The sequence below is a fragment of the Maniola hyperantus genome, chromosome 22 (genome assembly GCF_902806685.2).
Source record: "Maniola hyperantus chromosome 22, iAphHyp1.2, whole genome shotgun sequence".
Classification (NCBI taxonomy): Eukaryota; Metazoa; Arthropoda; class Insecta; order Lepidoptera; family Nymphalidae; genus Maniola; species Maniola hyperantus.
In genome coordinates this window covers 4,623,125-4,642,135 of record NC_048557.2, presented here as the reverse complement: position 1 = coordinate 4,642,135, position 19,011 = coordinate 4,623,125, and the positions used below count along the sequence as shown (strand labels likewise).

The following is a 19,011-nucleotide window of genomic DNA, read 5'->3' as shown; positions in this document are numbered from 1 at the left end:
TCGATGTGCGTGGTTCCAATCATAATAAATTAAGTTTTTATTTGCTAATTTTTAGCTGAATTATTCTGCTTCATACTTCGGTCTTTGTGCGTGTAATGCTAAATCCAGACGCGACGAAAATACGCGATCATAAAAGATCAATGAAAGAAAAAATTAATTTTGTTACAGAGTTTTCAAAAATCATTGTAATCTCGTCTTATAACAAAGCAATAGATTTATACCTTCTGTCAGCTTTAATATTTATTAATTTTCTGTTCGTTTTTCAAATTATATTGATTAGTTATCTTATAAGATAAAGTGCCAAGAGACGCAAACCTTTCCTAAGTGCAATTCCTTCTCAATTACTGTACCTCTGTGTGTTTTATACGATGTACTCACCAAATCTTCTAAGATACGAGTAGCATTAAAATCATGTTATATTGCTTAGGACTAACATTTCACAGGATACTTTGCAATCATTCAAAAACATTTTCAAATAAAAAATCTGATGCTTATTTCGCCAAGTAATTAGCTTTAGTGCAATTAATGAGATCAAATAAACAATTTTTTGGAGGTATCCTGTGAAGAAAAAGTGAGAAAATTTAATCGAAATTTTGTATCAAGTAGATTAAAATTGTAAAAGCCGATATTCTAAATTATGTTTTGTAGTCGATGTTTTTTCGAATATAGTCGATAGTGAACGGGATCGGGAGAATGGTTTACGCAGAATTCGGCTTCGTGTTGTATGTATTGTCCGCGATGTGCGCTTAGCGTAAGGTCATTGTCATTACGGTTCGTCTAGGCATCGCTGCGTAACTTCGCAAGGGATATTAAAGCGTCGGGCCGTTTCATTTAAGGTAGTGCGTGTTAAATGTAAGTGACAAACTAATGATAGTATAAAATTGTTTACCACACGCCCCCCAGCGGGCGTTAGACGAAAATATTATTTTTCTTAGATCACATTATATTGTAATAAAATGGTAAAGTCTAGCGTACGCGGGAGCTGGCGAGGCTGGGGCCGCTTCAGAAAAGAGTATTTTTTTACGAGCCGCGCCCCCCTCCCGCCACATATTTGTTATGTTTAAGAGGAAATATCTATTGTCTATTCCAAGGGTTGAATAACTACCAACACTTTTTTATATTACAATAATTATAGAAATTATTATTGAAATCTGTTGTTTTCTTTTACGCATATATTACCTTTATTTTGAAAAGAGTAATCGCAGAGTTCCTTTCTGCCTACTGATTCGCTAACACATAAGAGTGGGAGCGGTTTTCACCCGTGCCCGCCAGTGCAGCGGGACCCGCAAACAACCGTGCATTCCGGGGGATAAATCGCGTCAAGAAAACTGCTATCCACATTTCCATATATTTCATGTTCGTACGAATGTTGTGGTCCTGCAACCACGGCGCAAACACCGCTTCGTGAGTTCCTAGTTATCTTTTTCATATTTTTTTATTTTTTTTGTGATGTAACCACAAATTCACGGTTTTCGGATTTTTTGGGCTAGAAGAGCTACCTACCTACCAAACTTCATGATTCTAGGTCAACAGGAAGTACACTATAGGTTTTGATTAGTTTTCTTGACAGACACGACACAGACAGACAGACAGACAATAAAGTGATCCTATAAGGGTCCCTTTTTCCTACTGAAGTACGGAACTCCAATAAATGAAGTACAGTACGCGGCAGAAAGTAATGTACATCGACCTTTCGAAAGAGGTAGCGGTTTTGTAGAGCATTGTCTCAGTCGTCGAGACCGACGAAACGTCACATAGGTATGACTGACAGAGACAACGCTCTACAAAGCCGAAATGACATTCTAAAGATCGATGTAGCCTTCTGCCGCGTACTGTACGGAATGTGGTTACTTGAATAAAACACCTCTTACAGTGGAACTTATAGCAAGTTTATTGATTTCTCACATGCTTCTTCTTTTTCTTCTTTGTATTGGAGTGTGCTTCTATCAGCTCGTCGATCTCTTTGCTGTCTTCTCCCAAACGCTTTTCACCACTGGAAGGAGAAAAAAAAATTATGTTGGATTATTGCTTTGTATCGTTAGAGCTTTGCATTTCATTCGTTGGTTGTACCGTCAATCAAGGGATATAAAAATGTCTTGTTAATTGGTTTTTTTTTAAATGAAGTGACCAAATAAAACTTCCTCATTTTGTTGGAGAAAATCGATTTTCGATGTCTACAAAATTGTTTTCGGATTTTTTGAAGTCAACGGGAAGTAATAAGTCTACCAATCCGCACATGGCCAGCATGCCACTAGCAAGGGTTTTGGCACTATGGCCGAAACCCTTCTCACTCTGAGAGGAGACCCGTACTCTGTAGTGAGCCGGCGATGGGTTGATCATGATGATGATGAACGGGAAGTACCCTCTATAGGTTATGGTTCCTTTACGAATGTCAAAAATATCATGCGGCATAAACGGTCGTATCTTTTGCTTTCGTCGACTTAAAACTTTCATAGTTCCAAGGGATTGTAGAACTGAGTATTTCATATTGTTTTCAAGTTGATACCTTCACGCGTTCCTGAGAAAAATGATTTTGATAGACACGACAGACAGACAGACAACGAAGTGATCCTATAAAGGTTCTTTTTTAAGGGCTCCGTACCTCAAAAGGAAAAACAGAACCCTTATAGGATCACTTTGTTGTCTGTCGGTCTGTCAAGAAACCTACAGGGTACTTCCCATTGACCTAAAATCATGAAATTTGGCAGGTAGGTAGATCTTATAGCAGACATTCGGGGAAAAATCTGAAAACCCTGAATTTGTGGTTACATAACACGAAAAAAAATTAAATTGTGGTCATAAACAAATATTGCTATTTTCAACTTTCAAAGTAAGATCCAATTAATGAGATCAAATAAACAATTTTTTGGAGGTATCCTGTGAAGAAAAAGTGAGAAAATTTAATCGAAATTTTGTATCAAGTAGATTAAAATTGTAAAAGCCGATATTCTAAATTATGTTTTGTAGTCGATGTTTTTTCGAATATAGTCGATAGTGAACGGGATCGGGAGAATGGTTTACGCAGAATTCGGCTTCGTGTTGTATGTATTTTATATGATATGTTTCATATGATACCCAGTCGGGTATCATATGAAAGGGCTTTACTTGTACATTCTAAAACAGAATTTTATGTGCAAAATGTCGAAAAAATACGACTGTAATACGGAACCCTCATTGCGCGAGCCTGACTCGCACTTGGCCGGTTTTTTTTCCTTTTGAGTTACCCTAAAATACTGACCTCTTAACAGAGACGATGTGTTTTTGATTAGAGGTGGTAAGGGCTTGTCCCCAGTCGAGGTCGCTTCCCTTGATGCGGTATTGTGCGAGGTCTTCGCCCATCAAACGAGACAGCTCTTTGCGTTGCTTTCGTTCAAGGTCCTGTAAAAGTCCACAAGGTAATATTAGAACTAGCTGATGCCCGCGACTTCGTCCGCGTGGAATTAGGTTTTTAAAAATCCCGTGGAAACTTTGATTTTCCGGGGTGAAAAGTAGCCTATGTCACTCTCCAGGTCTTTATCTATACCAATGCGAAAAATCACGTCAACCGTTACAGCGTTGCGACGTGATTAAAGGACAAACCAACAAACAAACACACTTTCGCATTTACAATAAGAATACTGATAATCTCTTCAACCGCGTCTCCGTTGTGCAAGTATCTTTAGTGCTCGACCGAATCTTCGGCTAAGGCCACCTTCAGTCCACGGATCTATAATATATACTTGGATTACTTACTCGTAATAAGCCTGTGATAGCCTAGTGGTTAGGACGTCCGACTTCTAATCGGAGGTCAGGGGTTCGATCCCGGGATCCACTAACTTTTCGGAGTTATGAGCGTTTTAAGTAATTAAATGTCACTTGCTTTAACGGTGAAGGAAAACATCGTGAGCAAACCTGCATGCCTGAGAGTTCTCCATAATGTTCTCAAAGGTGCGTGAAGTCTGCCAATCCGCACTTGGTCAGCGTGGTAGACTATAATGGCCAAAACCCTTCTCACTCTGAGAGGAGACCCGTGCTCTGTAGCGAGCTGGCGATGGGTTGGTCATGATGATGAATACCTACTTGAAGCAAAATCTACTTATCGCTATCTCACTTCAACCGCCGAGCGAGAGCAGTTCGCATCTCACTGGGGTCCGATCTCTCGCTCTAACTGGGCAGTCGAAGTGGGATAGTGATAAGTAGGTATTTGCTTCAAGTAAGTAGACAAAACAACAAACCAAACAAAACAATGCGATTCTTTTTCAAAAACCAAATTTATTCTTTACTTTCCATATACTAATAATAACACCACAGACTAATAATACCTTGGCAGCCTTCGTCAGTTCTTCGTGAAGACTCTGTTTCATTGGCTCTCGAGTTGTAGCTTCTGATACTTTATCTTCTATGCCCATTTCTTTAGCCACGGTTACTTCTAGAATGGAGTTTAGTGCCGAATTTATCTTCTTGCAAGCTTCGTAGAATTTGGCTAAGATTTGTGAGGCGGGGAGGCCTAGTTCGCTTGCTATGTCATCTACGTCTTTCATTTGGAAACCCATTGCTACAAAGAGAACCTATGGAAGGGAAAAAGAAGAATATGAATATCCCAAACACAATGTCTTCACGATAAATTACGGCAACTTTTACGACTTTAGGACTATTTACTTGTTTGACAAACATAATCAAATCGAGATGATAATAATCGGTTTTGCTTTTAAAATCCATCATTATTTTATAGTTTTGAGGTGCATAAAGAGTAATAGAGCATGAAATACTATGCCGCTGTCGTTGTGACGTCACAGCGCATGAGTGATACTGACAAAAACTTCGGATGGAAAAGCGCACTTTGATCTTCATTATTCCTTTTTATAAAAAATACGAGCAGTTTTTCGCGCGCTAATGTTAACAGCAAAGCAGTTATGTGCCTTTGTAGGGCTCAAATAAATCTACAATTAAATCTACACTACATCGTTTTCACTCTCTGAGATATTACCAAGAGCAGTAACCATAGAAAAAACTATGATATATAAGAAAATATTTACGCGCTGTTAGCCAAAAATATCAACTTTCAAGTTCAATCTGCTTTTACACATAAGCTAAGTCACTGTGACGTCACAGTGCATGAGCGATTCTGACAAAAACTTTGGATGGAAAAGCGCACTTTGATCTCACTGATTTTTAAAGATATTATTTAAAAAAATCCACTTATAAAACTTGGTTAAAAGACTTTACACTATGTTAGGTTCTAACATCTTCGCTTATAAAGTTCTTACCTGTTGTATAGCGTCCAATTTTAGCTTGACTTTGGTATGGAATATGATATTCGCTAGCGGCGCCAACAGGTCTGTTATGAGTCGATAGTCTGCTTGTTGTCTGCAGTACGACTCTATCCGGGATTGGTCGTGCCCGGACAAGTATTGTTCTATTATTTGTTTAGTCAGTTCTGAAAAAATATAATTACTTAAGTATGAGTTGCCTGGAAGAGATCACTGTAATGATCTCCTTGCTTTGTTTTGCTTTTTAAAGTGTATCCTGCACTCTTACTCTTTATAATTTTGTTAACAATAAAGATGTTTAAATAAATAAATAAGATCAGCGGTATAGGATAGCTGCTTTAGGAAAAACGAAGTAGGTTCCCACATCAAATGTGGGAACATTGATAAAATAAACAGATACAATTAATATTATAAATTTAACTGGCAACGAATAGACCTAAAGTTATTATCAAAGTCAAAGTCAAATGATTTATTCAGAATAGGTAGCACGTTCGGTTCTTCACGAGATACAGCCCGCTGCCAAACAGACAGACAGACGGACGGACAACGGAGGCTTAGGCCTTCGGGAACGGAATCCTACAAACGTACCTGGCTTATTAATCTTCACACTATCGTTGAGTAAAGTAGACAGAGCCAGAGATGCGGGTAGTTTCCTAAACGCTCTCCCCAAAAGCCTCGAGAACCGTTGTCTAAAATCCGCATTATACGCTGCAAGCCATGTGGAGTCTTGTAGCGATCTCAACATTATGCAGGAATGTTCACCCGTTAGTTCGTTTGCTTTTTGGCTAAAAAGGTTAATAAAAATAGTCAAATGTGAGTCGGATTCGTACAGGAAGGTTTCTGTACCATCGTGCAATGTATGTATAGAAATGTAAAAACCCCTAAATAAATAAAGAAAAAAAAACACTTTCTAGTTTTTTATAGCTAGAGCCTCAATAGCTCAACTGGTAAAGGAGTGGACTGAAAACCGAAAGGTCGACGGTTCAAACCCCGCCCGTTGCACTATTGTCGTACCTACTTCTAGCACAAGCTTTACGCTTAGTTGGAGAGGAAAGGGGAATATTAGTCATTTAACATAGCTAATATTCGTTAAGAAAAAAGAAATTTACCACAACTTCACGATTTTGGGATTCCTCCCTATACTTGTGGGTTCCTTTATTCCCTACAGACACGGGCAAAAAAACGGTAAAATTAACGGTAAACAAGCTAAAACTAACCGTTCATTAAGACTGAGGACTTTAAATTCTAAGTATAATAAGTTCAAAAATCCAGTTAGAGCATAAATTAATGCATTTGGGGAAATGCTTAAAGTTAGTATAATGCGTAATTTGAGGAAGGACTGACGTATAAAGGATGTGTCCATGTCAACTGTCATGCCCAAAGTACGGTTTAGTATGGTAAACAGACAAGTAGTACGGAAGGACAAAGAGAACAAATGGCGAGTGTTTCTCAAATTTTAAGCATTATAGTATTTATAGTACGGATTTTAATTTTACATTATGTTTACAAAAGTTTTGAATAAGGCGGCAACGACAATAGCTGTAAATAACTTTATAGAAAAAAGTAAATAATCTTACCTGAGATAAACTGGCATGTATTTCTGAGATTTCCAAAATTTGAGGAGTTCCTCAGTGAGTCCGAAACTAGTTCCCAAATAGTCCAAATGTTCTGGTTTCATTTCAGTTAGCCGTTTTAGCAAAGTTGGCGGTTTAGCTCTGTAACATACAATAGGGATGTTGCCAACTAATCAGCAAGTCTTTATAGTGCCCGGCAAACAACTTGGACATGCATCAGGGTAGTGGGAGAAAGTTGCCGAATCCGGGAAGCGAAAGTCGACGTATCAACCAATCGCGTGCACTCGCACTGACTGATCAACCAATCGCGTGCACCCGCTATTCGCCAGCCAATCGTGTCAATACTCAAGTTGTTTGCCGGGCACTGTACCAAACCTCAAAATGCGCATTTATTGGGAGCTTGTATGAAATACGACGTCGTAAACAGTTGACGTGTCGGATTACACGTCAAATGTTTACGTTCTATAGATCACATTCACAACCTCATTCTGATCCCGGCAGAAAACCAGCGTATCATTTATAAAAACCGGTTGAGTCATTGAGTAGATACGAGCGGACACAGGAACGGGTATAATATATACATTCAGGTCAATATTTATTTATACAGATACAAGTTAGCCCTTGACTGCAATCTCACCTGGTGGTAAGTGATGATGCAGTCTAAGATGGACACGGGTTAACCTGGAAGGGGTATGGCAGTTATTTATTAAACCCACACACCTTTGCTTTCTACACTGCATCGTGCCGGAACGCTAAATCGCTTGGCGGCACGGCTTTGCCGGTAGGGTGGTAACTAACCACGGCCGAAGCCTCCCACCAGACAAAAAATTAACCATCCTTTTGGGCTTCGCCGCAGTCGAGTAATAAAGAAACCCTTTCCTATTGCTTCACAACGCTGATAATACTATTGTTAAGAAAGAGCGTCTAGTCTTCTGATTCAGGGGTAGTTCTCGTACTCCTAAAAGAAGGCTCCAACCTCCTAGAGCTACCGTAAACTTAAGTTATCAGTACCCATATTAACCCATATTATAAATACGAAAGTGTGTTTGTTTGTTGGTTTGTCCTTCAATCACGTCGTAACTGAGCAACGAATGGACGTGATTTTTTACATGTGTGCAGTTTATGACCCGAAGAGTGTCATATGCTACTTTTTATCCCGGATGATCAAAGAGTTCCCGCGGGTTTTTTAAAAAGAATATTAGCCAAGTTTATCATGCCGACTAATATTCCCCTTTCCCTCCAATTAAGCATAAAGCCTGTGCTAGGAGTAGGTACGACAATAGTGCAACGGGTGGGGTTTGAACCGGCTACCTTTGGGTTTTCAGTTTGCATCTTTAACCGTTGAGCTATCGAGGCTCGGCATCAGCGAGTAAGAAATATGTCTATCCTATTGTGTTCCTACCTTGGAACGATAGTTTCAGTGTGCAGCGACGCAGCTTTGGAGTCAGTTTGCGCGTCATCATCATCGCTAGCTGCGTCGTCAAGGCAGGGGATGTCTCCTGCATAGTAAGCCGCTAGCTGCTGTAATGCACGCTTGCCGTACCCCATCTGTTTGGATCAAAAATATGTTTTCATCTCAACCAGTACCCATATTATAAATGCGAAAGTGTGTTTGTTTGTTGGTTTATTGGTTTGTTGTTTTGTTGGTTTGTCCTTCAATCACGTCGCAACGGAGCAACGGATCGACGTAAATTTTGCGTGGAAATAGTCAAAGACATGAAGAGTGACATAGGCTCCTTTTGATCCCGGGAAATAAAAGAGTTCTCACGAGATTTTTACAAACCTAAACCCACGTACACACGTACTAGCTGATAAATAAAAAATAAAATAAAATAGTTTATTTCAGACTAGCTGATGCCCGAGACTTCGTCCGCGTGGTAAATCCACGCGAACAAAGTTCGGGCATCGGTTTCGGGTTTTTGAAAATCCCGTGGGAACTCTTTCCGGGACAAATTTCATTATTAAATATCAGTGAGTCAGTTTCTAAATATATAAAAGGAAAAGGTGTCTGAATGATCTATCAACGCCCAGCTCGAACTACTGGACAGACCGGGCTGAAATTTGGCATGCAGATAGCTATTATGACGTAGGTATCTGCTAAGAATTTTTGAAATAGGGGTTTGAAATGTGTGTAGTCCACGTGGACGAAGTCGCAGAAATAAGCTAGTCTTCTTATATAAAAAAAGATAGATTAACATTTATCGTCAGTATCAAACCTACCAATAAAAATACTCTTACCCTCTGATATGAAGGATGTGTAGCTATCCTAACGACTCTGGCTCCGGATAGTTTAGGGAAGTCCTTATCGCCATACTGTTCACAGATGTTCCAGGGTATCAAGTCGCCCGCTGCTTTTCTACCTCTGCCTAGACTGTCTTTTAAAGACCTAGAGAAATCAAAATACTGGTCAATAAATAAAGTAATTTCACCAAAAAAAAATAAACATCGAAATGAAACCCTTTTTTTGGAAGTCGGTTAGATAAAACTCTAATCTGTTTGCAGTTTTTGGTTCTCAGAAGAAAACAAAATGAGGTTTTAGATTATACCAATGTTTTTTTTTAATTTATAGACTAGCACTTGGCTGCAATCAGACCTGGTTGCAAGTGATGATGCAGCCTAAGATGGAGCGCGCTTGCCTAGAAGATGCCTATTCACTCTTGACTTGAAGGTAGGTGCCTATATTATAATTGGAGGGGAAAACTGATGATGTGCGCGCGGCCTTATAACCATAAGGTGGTTTGCGCAAGTCACAATTTTTCTCCAATGCACAGTCATACGCCTTGTGTTCAGATTGGACTACTTATTTTACGTGCACTATAAAATTGAACTAATATCTCCCAATATGGTTTCAATTCGATAGCAGTATCCTTCCGCCTCAGGAAAGTCCAAAAGTCATTTGTGGGTATTGGTATTACCTTTTATAATAAAATCCCGCAAACTATTTTGGACTTACCTTTGCACAAGTTTAAAAAATCTATTAAAAATATGCTCCTGAAAAAAGCATATTACACAATTGAAGATTATCTAAATGATAAAAGAGCGTGGATTTGACCTGCAGCTCGTTCCAGCAACGCACAAGACTGCAAATACTATTTTATACATGGCATAATTTTGTACCTATATCAAATATTTGAAAAGAGCAACCGCCGAGTTTCTTGCTGGTTCTTCTCGGCAGGAAAGGCATTCCGAACCAGTGGTAGATGCATCCGACTATTCGTAAGCACTTGTAAAAGTTTATACGAATAAAAAAGATTTTCATTTTCATTTTCATTTTCATTTATATCAACTTGTTTATTTGAAATAAATGAAGAGGTTTTAAAAACAAAATCGGTAGCCCAGGTAGATACCTATTGTAAATACTCATACCTGTGTGACATTTTGTCGGTCCCAACGACAGAGACAACGCTCTACGAAACGAAAGCTCTTTCGGAAGGTCGATGTAATAAATTTCATGCCGCGTACCTACTGTATCTTAAAATTTTAGTTCCACTCATATTTAAGTAGATAAATGGAAAACTAAAACATACAAAAATAATTACAAGTTGAGTATCTTAAAATTTTAGTTCCACTCATATTTAAGTAGATAAATGGAAAACTAAAACATACAAAAATAATTACAAGAGTATTTTAAAATTTTAGTTCCACTCATATTTAAGTAGATAAATGGAAAACTAAAACATACAAAAATAATTACAAGAGTATCTTAAAATTTTAGTTCCACTCATATTTAAGTAGATAAATGGAAAACTAAAACATACAAAAATAATTACAAGAGTATCTTAAAATTTTGAACATCACAGCAATTTTTCTCTACATAGTATAAAATAAAGTCGCCTCCCGCTGTCTGTATGTAATGTATGTATGTATGAACGCGTAGATCTTTTAAACTACGCAACGGATTTTAATGCGGATTTCACCAATAGATAGAGTGATTCAAGAGGAAGGTTTATAGATATAGTTTAATTCTCAAAAACTTAGAGATCCCTAGGGACATTGAAACAATATGAATTAGGTCCGAAAAAATCTTCTCATTTGAGAGTTTCCGAGGCGTGCGCTGTCTAAAGGCATGGCATTGCATTGCATAGATAAATTAGTTTTTAATAAATTAACAAATACCTGTCCGATAAGTTTCCTTCGAGGCAGAGTTGAATGACGCACAGGATTTCCGGCATAGTTGTGGATTTGGGAGGCGTGGGTGCGAGCAAAACGAACAGACAGTGTGCAGGCGCGTCCGCTAACAGTTGAATGTCGTTGGGGCTGTTCTGTTAGGATTTGAAAATGTTAATTAATTATAGCATAAGCTAGTCTGTCCAATATTTCAGGGAAATAAAAATTCTGCTAAATGACTGGGATCAAAGAAAATCAAAGCTTTCCATATCAGTTTACAGATAGCTTTGATTTCCTTCATAAATTGGGAGCGTTAGATAAGTCAATTTTGGTTTTTTTAAAATAAAAATAGCGAACAAACGAACAGGCGGTGCCAATCATTATTTACTATATATAAACTTGACTACTGTGAAACACGCACGCTGGCGATTTTTTTAAATGTCCAGGAATGTGCTATTAAAATATCTCCATCTGTTGGTGTAATACTTTTATGGTACATTTCTGGAGGTCGAAAGTGCCTATAAAAAGTTCTTTATGCACACGTCTATTACTACTGAACTATTAGGCTATACAAGAGGATCATAATAATTATGTATTTACCTTATAATGACTGGCGACGTATATAGCGACGAGGCGATGTAGAAACGCCTCCGCAGCTCGATGGTAGCAAAACAACGCATCGCGGTTGACCCTCAACAGTTCACAGGACGCCGGAGGAGGGGACCCCACTCCTAATGACGGAGCTGGTGCCTCGAGGCACAGAAAAGAGTTCAGCCAACTCTCTATGGGATCTCCCGCACGGTAACGGATTGGTTCCTCTAATTTAATCTGTAAAGGAAATGGAGGTCAATAAAACAGAGATTGCAAATAGGACCATGAAAATCTAGTTTTTTGTCAACAGTTTCGTCATTAAACATTTAATCCAATTTTTAGGCATTTTAAAAAGGTATATTCAAAAAGGCTTCAATAAAATGCTTAAAAGAAAAGACTAATTCATACATAATTTCTTATTTTTAAGATAAATTATTTCTCTTAAAATCAAAATTTTCAAATTTATCTTTAAATTTAATAAACTTAACATGTTTTTGGCTAAAATCGACATTATTTAGACTGATTTTGCAAATATTAAAATGGGTAAAAAGTTGCATGTCTTTAAAATGCATATTAAAATGGGTAAAAATATCTAGAAATCACTTTTACTTCCTGTAATGAATAATTTTCTATATATAAATAAAAAGGTATACAAAATTTGTAGGACAAGTTGTACCACTTATGCTATGTCGAGACTATCCTTCTTCATTCTTTTGAATCCTTAGGCTGAGATTATAGAGCACACTTTGACTTTGCTCAGATTTAAGATTGAGTCGAATTGAAACGAGACAGATTTATGTGAAAGATATAGCTCTCAGCGGCGAAGAGTCAATATAACACGATTCCTATCGGCTTCCCTTTAAGAATTGGCATAATATAGCGTAAGTAGGTACTATTCACATAAATTCCGTAATACATTCGTAAATACAAAGGTTCGATCGTCACAAATGCTATTTTTTTTTTGTTGTTATTAAGTACTAATTTAAGTTAAAAACATAACAGCTAATGTAAGTAACATACACCTACAGTCCTACACCATACAAGCCGTAAAATATCGGATTCCCTAGTTAGATTTTTGCTTAGTATTTATCTCTTTCATTTCCCTAGCGAAAGCGAAAGGAACGAACTAGGTCTGTCTCGCTCTACGGTCGACTAATAAAGAGCACACCAATTTAGTCTGGCCCAGTAGCGAATACGAATTTGGAACTCTGACAGGTCAGACAAATTTGACGTAAATAGCTCGGTTGGATCCGAGTTACCCTATAATACCTCCAAATTAAAAATTATATTAATACTATTGTTTTAACAGGTACATGCTACTATTTTGAGTATTTTGTATTTTGAAGGGTGATTTGATATCGATACATTTGTTTTTGTGAAGCGGCCATGCTTGTTTGTTTAAGTTGTTAGTGGTGTTTTATTTTGATATAATAAATTGGGGATGTGATTAATAACTTATAAGTGGTAAGTTCACGGTAATTTTGATTCAGTTTGGTAAGCCAAAATCAGAAATGGCCTTAATTCACATAGATTGTTGTTTAACAGATTTCTTGTTACGTAACGATAGTAATTTTTCTAAATTAAGTTTTGAAAACAAAAATCGAACAGCTGATATTCTTTTAGGTAAGTACGTTTCCGGCTTCCCTTTATCAGATTTTCACCCTTCGCCACTGATAGCTCTGTCTCGTTTTAACTCTGTCTTAAGTCTAAGCAAAGTCAGAGTGCGCTCTATAGATCTCACCATTAGATACGGCAAACTTACCGGTGGTGGAGCGTTATTCTCTGTCTGCAATTGAGCGAAAAGTTTCAAGGACAGCGCTCGTCCCGTTCCCTCATACCCCGACACCGTGGACGAGAGGAAGGCCAGGGGTGCTTTGGCAGCCGCCGCGGCCACGTGTACCAACGGGATGGCCGCTGCCTCGTCCACTAGTACCAGGTCCGCCACAGAGAGCAGAGAGTGGTCGTCCGGGGTTATGTACTGTTTTGAAGAAATGGGGTAGTTTTTAAGCAATTTTTAGGCGAAAATATATTATTATGATTGATGACTGTTGTATGCTTAATTACTTAAGCGCACCGTTAGTTAGTACAGTGCGACAAGGCTGTGTGTGTGGCGCGTGGTGAAATCGGAAGTTGCCGTCAAGTGTCCCCTTTATTCTTGTTTGAATATACCATGAATATTCTAAGCCTTTGTTCTGGAGAAGCGCCCTCCTGTCAATGTCATTAAAGTACCAAGAGAGCCTTGTCGCACTGTATAGTTAGTCCTCAATTAAATCGTAATACAATGATTTTTTTATGTTAATTCATATAGCATCGAAAAATCTATTATTAGCTCCTAGTTACCTAATATTAAGATTATTAAGATCAATTTAAGCTGTTGGTTTTCCAAATAAAATAAAATAAATAAAATTAAAAGATAATTTAAAATGGTTATCACACATAAAACTAACAAAGGACGTGGATTTTACGTACTTTAGAAGACCCTCTATTTAATAATCACTGAGAAACAATAATTTATCCTTGATATCGTCAAATACCGTATTACTTTCCACTTACCTGTACAGTCTGCCTCGAATTCCTAGCAATATTAATCCTCACAACAGCCTTCTTAAAATCTGGATTAGTGGACCTCACGATGTTATAGTCTATATGCTCTTGGTATAGGCACGCATCCAGCCCTCTTAGCACAAACTCGAATAAAGTGATCAAGTTCTCAGGATGTGGGGACGTGACGTAGATGTTGACATAGCCTAAGGCTACGGCGGCGGCTACGGCTAGGCCTAGACAGGCTGACTTGCCTCGGCCTCGAGCCGCTGTGAGGCAGTGAGGTGGCCTAAAAGGAAAAGTATTTTAAGCCTTTGATTGTATCAGATTTTGGTTCAAATGAAGGTACCTTAGGTATTGAGGCTATCTTAGGTATTGAATCGATCGATGGTCGACTTAGAACGCCTTCAATTTTGCCGCATAGTACCGCGCGGAGGCAGCGCGGCTGCAGCGCTGCCAAGCTGCTTTGTAAACTCATTTTTATTAGGGTTCCGTACCTCAAAAGAAAAACGTAACCCTTAAAGGATCACTTTGTTGTCTGTCTGTCTGTCTGTCTGTCAAGAAACCTACAGGGTACTTCCCGTTGACCTAGAATCATGAAATTTGGCAGGTAGGTGGGTCTTATAGCTGGCTTTAGGGGAAAAATCTGAATACCGTGAATTTAGGGTTGGATCACACAAAAAAAATTAAATTGTGGTCATGAACTAATAATTACTATCTTCAATATTCGAAGTAAGATAACTATATCAAGTGGGGTATCATATGAAAGGGCTTTACCTGTGCATTCTAAAACAGATTTTTATTTATTTTTATGCATCATAGTTTTTGAATTATCGTGCAAAATGTTGAAAAAATACGACTGTACTACGGAACCCTCAGTGTGCGAGCCTGACTCGCACTTGGCCGGTTTTTTAACTAGTAGTAGTAATATGGGCCTTTGAAAATAGTTTCGATAACTGCAAAAGTGTCGCTACTAGGTGGCATAAACAGTAGCTGCAGTACTGAGAAACACGAATTTCGTCACTGGCAGCAAGCGTGCCGTAGCTTAGTGGTCAGAGCGTCGGGCGCGATCCCAGGAGACGCGGAGTCGATTCCTGCCGGTCCGCAATTTTTGATATTGTATTTAAAGTTATTAACCTGGATTGTTTGTCAGCCAAAGTGTTGATGAGCGCAACTAGCGCTGTCGCCTGTTCGTACGTGCGACAGAGAGCCACTAAAGGACCAACGGGCGGGGTGTCGGACAGGGATGACACTAGTTCTGTCAGTTTTGGATTTACTCGCTGAAAAAAAATAATATTATCATTATCTTATTACCTATGTAGGTACATTAATATTGTATCTATGACTTTTAAATAATTGCCTTTTCCTCTAAATATATAAGCCATATAATTAGAAGCTCACTGTCGGGAACATAATATCTATGAAACTACTATGAATATGAAAATTTACGAAAAACCAAACGACTACTTTGTAAGTCGCGGCTATTTTGTGAAATAGCTTAGCAAACATTAAATCCTGAAATATCAGAATGTTATTTACCTCTGGAACAGCATCAACAGGTTCGATTTGAGCAGTTTTCGAGGATATAGGCAGGACTGTCAGCGCGTCATCCAGAACAAGACATCTCGGGTTATCAGCTAGTGATAATAGAAACCGCTCGTTAAAACGATTCACTACTGTGTCGTACGCTTCTGTTTTGAATCTAGATGAAAAACAAAAAAATCGGTCAAGTGTGAGTCAGACTCGCACAGGAAGGGTTCCGTACTTGGTGCCATCGTGCAAGAAATCATCATCATCATCATAATCATCAACCGAATTAATTATCAAAGAGAATATTTTTTTTTAAAATAAATTAAAAGAGAAATCATGATTTTTATTTATTTTTAACGTGAGCGGAAGGTGAAAAACTGAAAAATATTTGTCGTTTACGCCATGTGACGTCATTAATCGCTTACTGTACAGCTGACGTTAAAAAATTAATTATTTTAAAAATGAATAAAAATCATGATTTTTTAAAATATTCCCTTTAGTAATGAATTCTAGCCCCATAAACTACCGCTATACAAAAATTCACGACATTTTATTACCTACTACAGTCCAAGACCCTATTGATATGATAAGTAAAAAAAAACTATGTGTAACTTAAAATTTAATTGTTAACTACCAGCCAAAAAGCCAAACTAAAGGACGGGGCACTACGTACCTTTTCTTGATTAACTATTTATTTCTAATAATACCTTGAATGCACATCCATAGTGATAGAGTGCAATTGCCTCAAGGAGTCCATAGTTTTGAGCAGGAATATAATAAGACCACCTCCTTCTACTGTTTCTATTGTGCGAGCCATCAAGTTTGGTGTTAGGGCTTCAAAGTCCTGTTAAAATATTATATAAAAAAGTATACCCATCTAGTTACTGGAATAATATTTTATATGTGAAAGTGTGGATGTTTGTTACTCAATCACGCAAAAACGGCTGAACGGATTTGGATGAAATTTGGAATGGCGATTATATCCTGGATTAACACATACTTTTTATCTCGGAAAATCAAGGAGTTGCCGCGGAATTTAAAAAAATGTAAATCCACGCGGACGAAGTCGCGGGCATAACTAGCTAGGTATAAAACAGAAGAAATTTTTGTGTCTGTTCATTTTTTATGCATTGGCATATATTGTTCATACAATTGATTTGAAATTATATTGTTGGTGTTGCCATACAGTTGCCATACGGGACTAAATAATCTTTAAACCCCTTTTTTCTCCCCCTTTGGGATTGTAATTCAAAGACCCTTTCTTAGCAGATGTCATAACAGGTATCTGCACACCAAACAACCTGATCCGTTCAGTAGTTTGAGCTGTGCTTTGATAGATCAGTCAGACAGTCAGCTTTTCCTTTCATAATATATATATAGAAGACTTACTTGTAAAACACACACACCATAAGTCTGTCCAAGCATAGCATGGCTCTCAGAGTAGTATCGTCCATGTATTGTTGTAGCTACCCTGAACGAGTCGAATAGAGATTCTTCTGACACTTCCAGTTTACCAGCTGCTATCTTCTTTGCTCTCTTACGTCCATGACTAAAATCAAAATAATTATGATTAAACATAGTAAGAGAAATAGAAAAAACCGGCTAAGTGCGAGTCAGGCTCGCGCAACGAGGATTCCGTGCTACAGTCGTATTTTTTCGACATTTTGCATGATAATTCTAAAGCTATGATGCATTAAAATAAATAAAAATCTGAATTAGATTGCACAGGTGAAGCCCTTTTATATGATACCCCACTTGATATAGTTATCTTACTTCGAAAATTGAAAATACTAAGTAATTATTAGTTCATGACCACAATTTAATTTTTTTTTGTGTGATGCAACCCTAAATTCACGGTTTTCAGGTTTTTCCCCAAATGTTAGCTATAAGACTTACCTACCTGCCAAATTTCATGATTCTAGGTCAACGGGAAGTACCCTATAGGTTTTCTTGACAGACACAATAACAGACAGACTGACAGACAGAAAGACAAAAAGGGTTCCTTTTTCCTTTTGAGGTACAGGACCTTAATAAGTATAATTATTAAGGTTAATAACACTAATTAACATCAACAGCATTATCAAAGCCGGAAGAAGATTAATTAAATCAAGAAAACTTGAACTCACTTGCTGATAGCTTCGTCTTTATTCTTGTAGCACCATAACACTGTAGGCCTCGCTTTTACTGTTGACTTAACAAGCATGTCATATAAAATAGGTACCTGAAACAATCATAAACAGTAAATTAAAAACAAAATCATAGACTTATAAATCACTTGGATAACTTAAACACAAGTAGGACTTACAAGAACATACATGACAGAATATTGGAAGAGCCGTTCAGCATTCTCAAATGTTCAATACAAATATTGTTATCTAGATATACTCTTTACTCAACAAGTTAACAAGCCAGCAAGCTATAATAATAATAACATATTGTTTATTATTCAAAAAAGTATTGGTACAAGTATAAGTATTTAGTACAACTACAAATTACAAGTCATGGTGATAAGTGACTAGCTAGGTGTATATTTGCTTACCTGTACATTACATAAAATTTTACCAGTGGACCCTACACTAGGAAAAGCAGAGTAAGGATAGACATGTTATTACCTACAGAGGTTCAACGAAGCTATCTAGACAGAGCAATCGTGCGGCAAGGGAGCGACCCGAGACGGTCTCAGTATTAACGGGACTGTTGGGATCCTGGCTAAGTCGTGGTAGTCATTTACCATGAGATCAAAGGCGTTGGATTACTGTGTATACTGTGGCAAAAGTATGACTTCTTTGACATGTTTACTATGCTTTTTTTATACGATTCGATCTTACCTAGTGGTGATGATAGTCTAAGATAAAAGCAGGCTAGCTTGGAGGGGAACCAATACCCCTAATTGGTTTCTACGCAGCATAGCTTGGCGGCATGTCTTTTCCAGTAGATAAGTATAATACCTAACTCTCGTCTTTTAGTAGTTTCTGGTAATAATATATGAACTTACTTGATCCCTGCTTTTGTCTCCTACCAGGAGAAACATAGTTCGGTGGCCTAGCTTCACCCCATTTTCTATCATAACCCTTATACGGTTATCTATTTTTTTCTTCACCATGTTTGAAGTGTATTCTAACACCTTTATAAAAGTTAAATTAATTTAGGTTTTTATAACCTAAAACCGCATGTCTGTTTACAATTTTCCACCCACAGCAATTTTCATAGACAAAACCACAGACAAAATTGTAGAATTGACACTGACAGACGCTGTGGGTGACAGTGATAAATTATGGATACACAGAACCTCATTAGAGTTCGGTGATGACGGGTAACTTTAGAAGCATATTATAGTCACGCGTAAGTCAACAGGGTCAATGGAAAGAGTTGCCTGCGAGTTGCCACTGCCCAGCAACTAGCAAGGTTGCCCGGAAGAC

General features: G+C 37.9%; 1 protein-coding gene across 1 annotated transcript; it reads right to left on the bottom strand.

The window, feature by feature from the left end:
* Positions 1–1,867: 1,867 nt before the first annotated feature.
* On the bottom strand, positions 1,868–18,800 carry l(1)G0020 (RNA cytidine acetyltransferase l(1)G0020). The gene is made up of 18 exons (XM_034980568.2): positions 18,588–18,800; positions 17,719–17,813; positions 16,982–17,141; positions 16,300–16,436; positions 15,602–15,764; positions 15,200–15,342; positions 14,075–14,351; positions 13,284–13,499; positions 11,531–11,758; positions 10,940–11,085; positions 9,062–9,209; positions 8,226–8,371; positions 6,827–6,964; positions 5,838–6,034; positions 5,247–5,416; positions 4,302–4,547; positions 3,239–3,378; positions 1,868–1,993 (listed from the first exon to the last, which is right to left on the bottom strand). The coding sequence occupies exons 1-18, from the start codon at positions 18,693–18,695 to the stop codon at positions 1,891–1,893; spliced, it is 2,961 nt and encodes a 986-aa protein (XP_034836459.1). The 5' UTR covers positions 18,696–18,800; the 3' UTR covers positions 1,868–1,890.
* Positions 18,801–19,011: the final 211 nt, after the last annotated feature.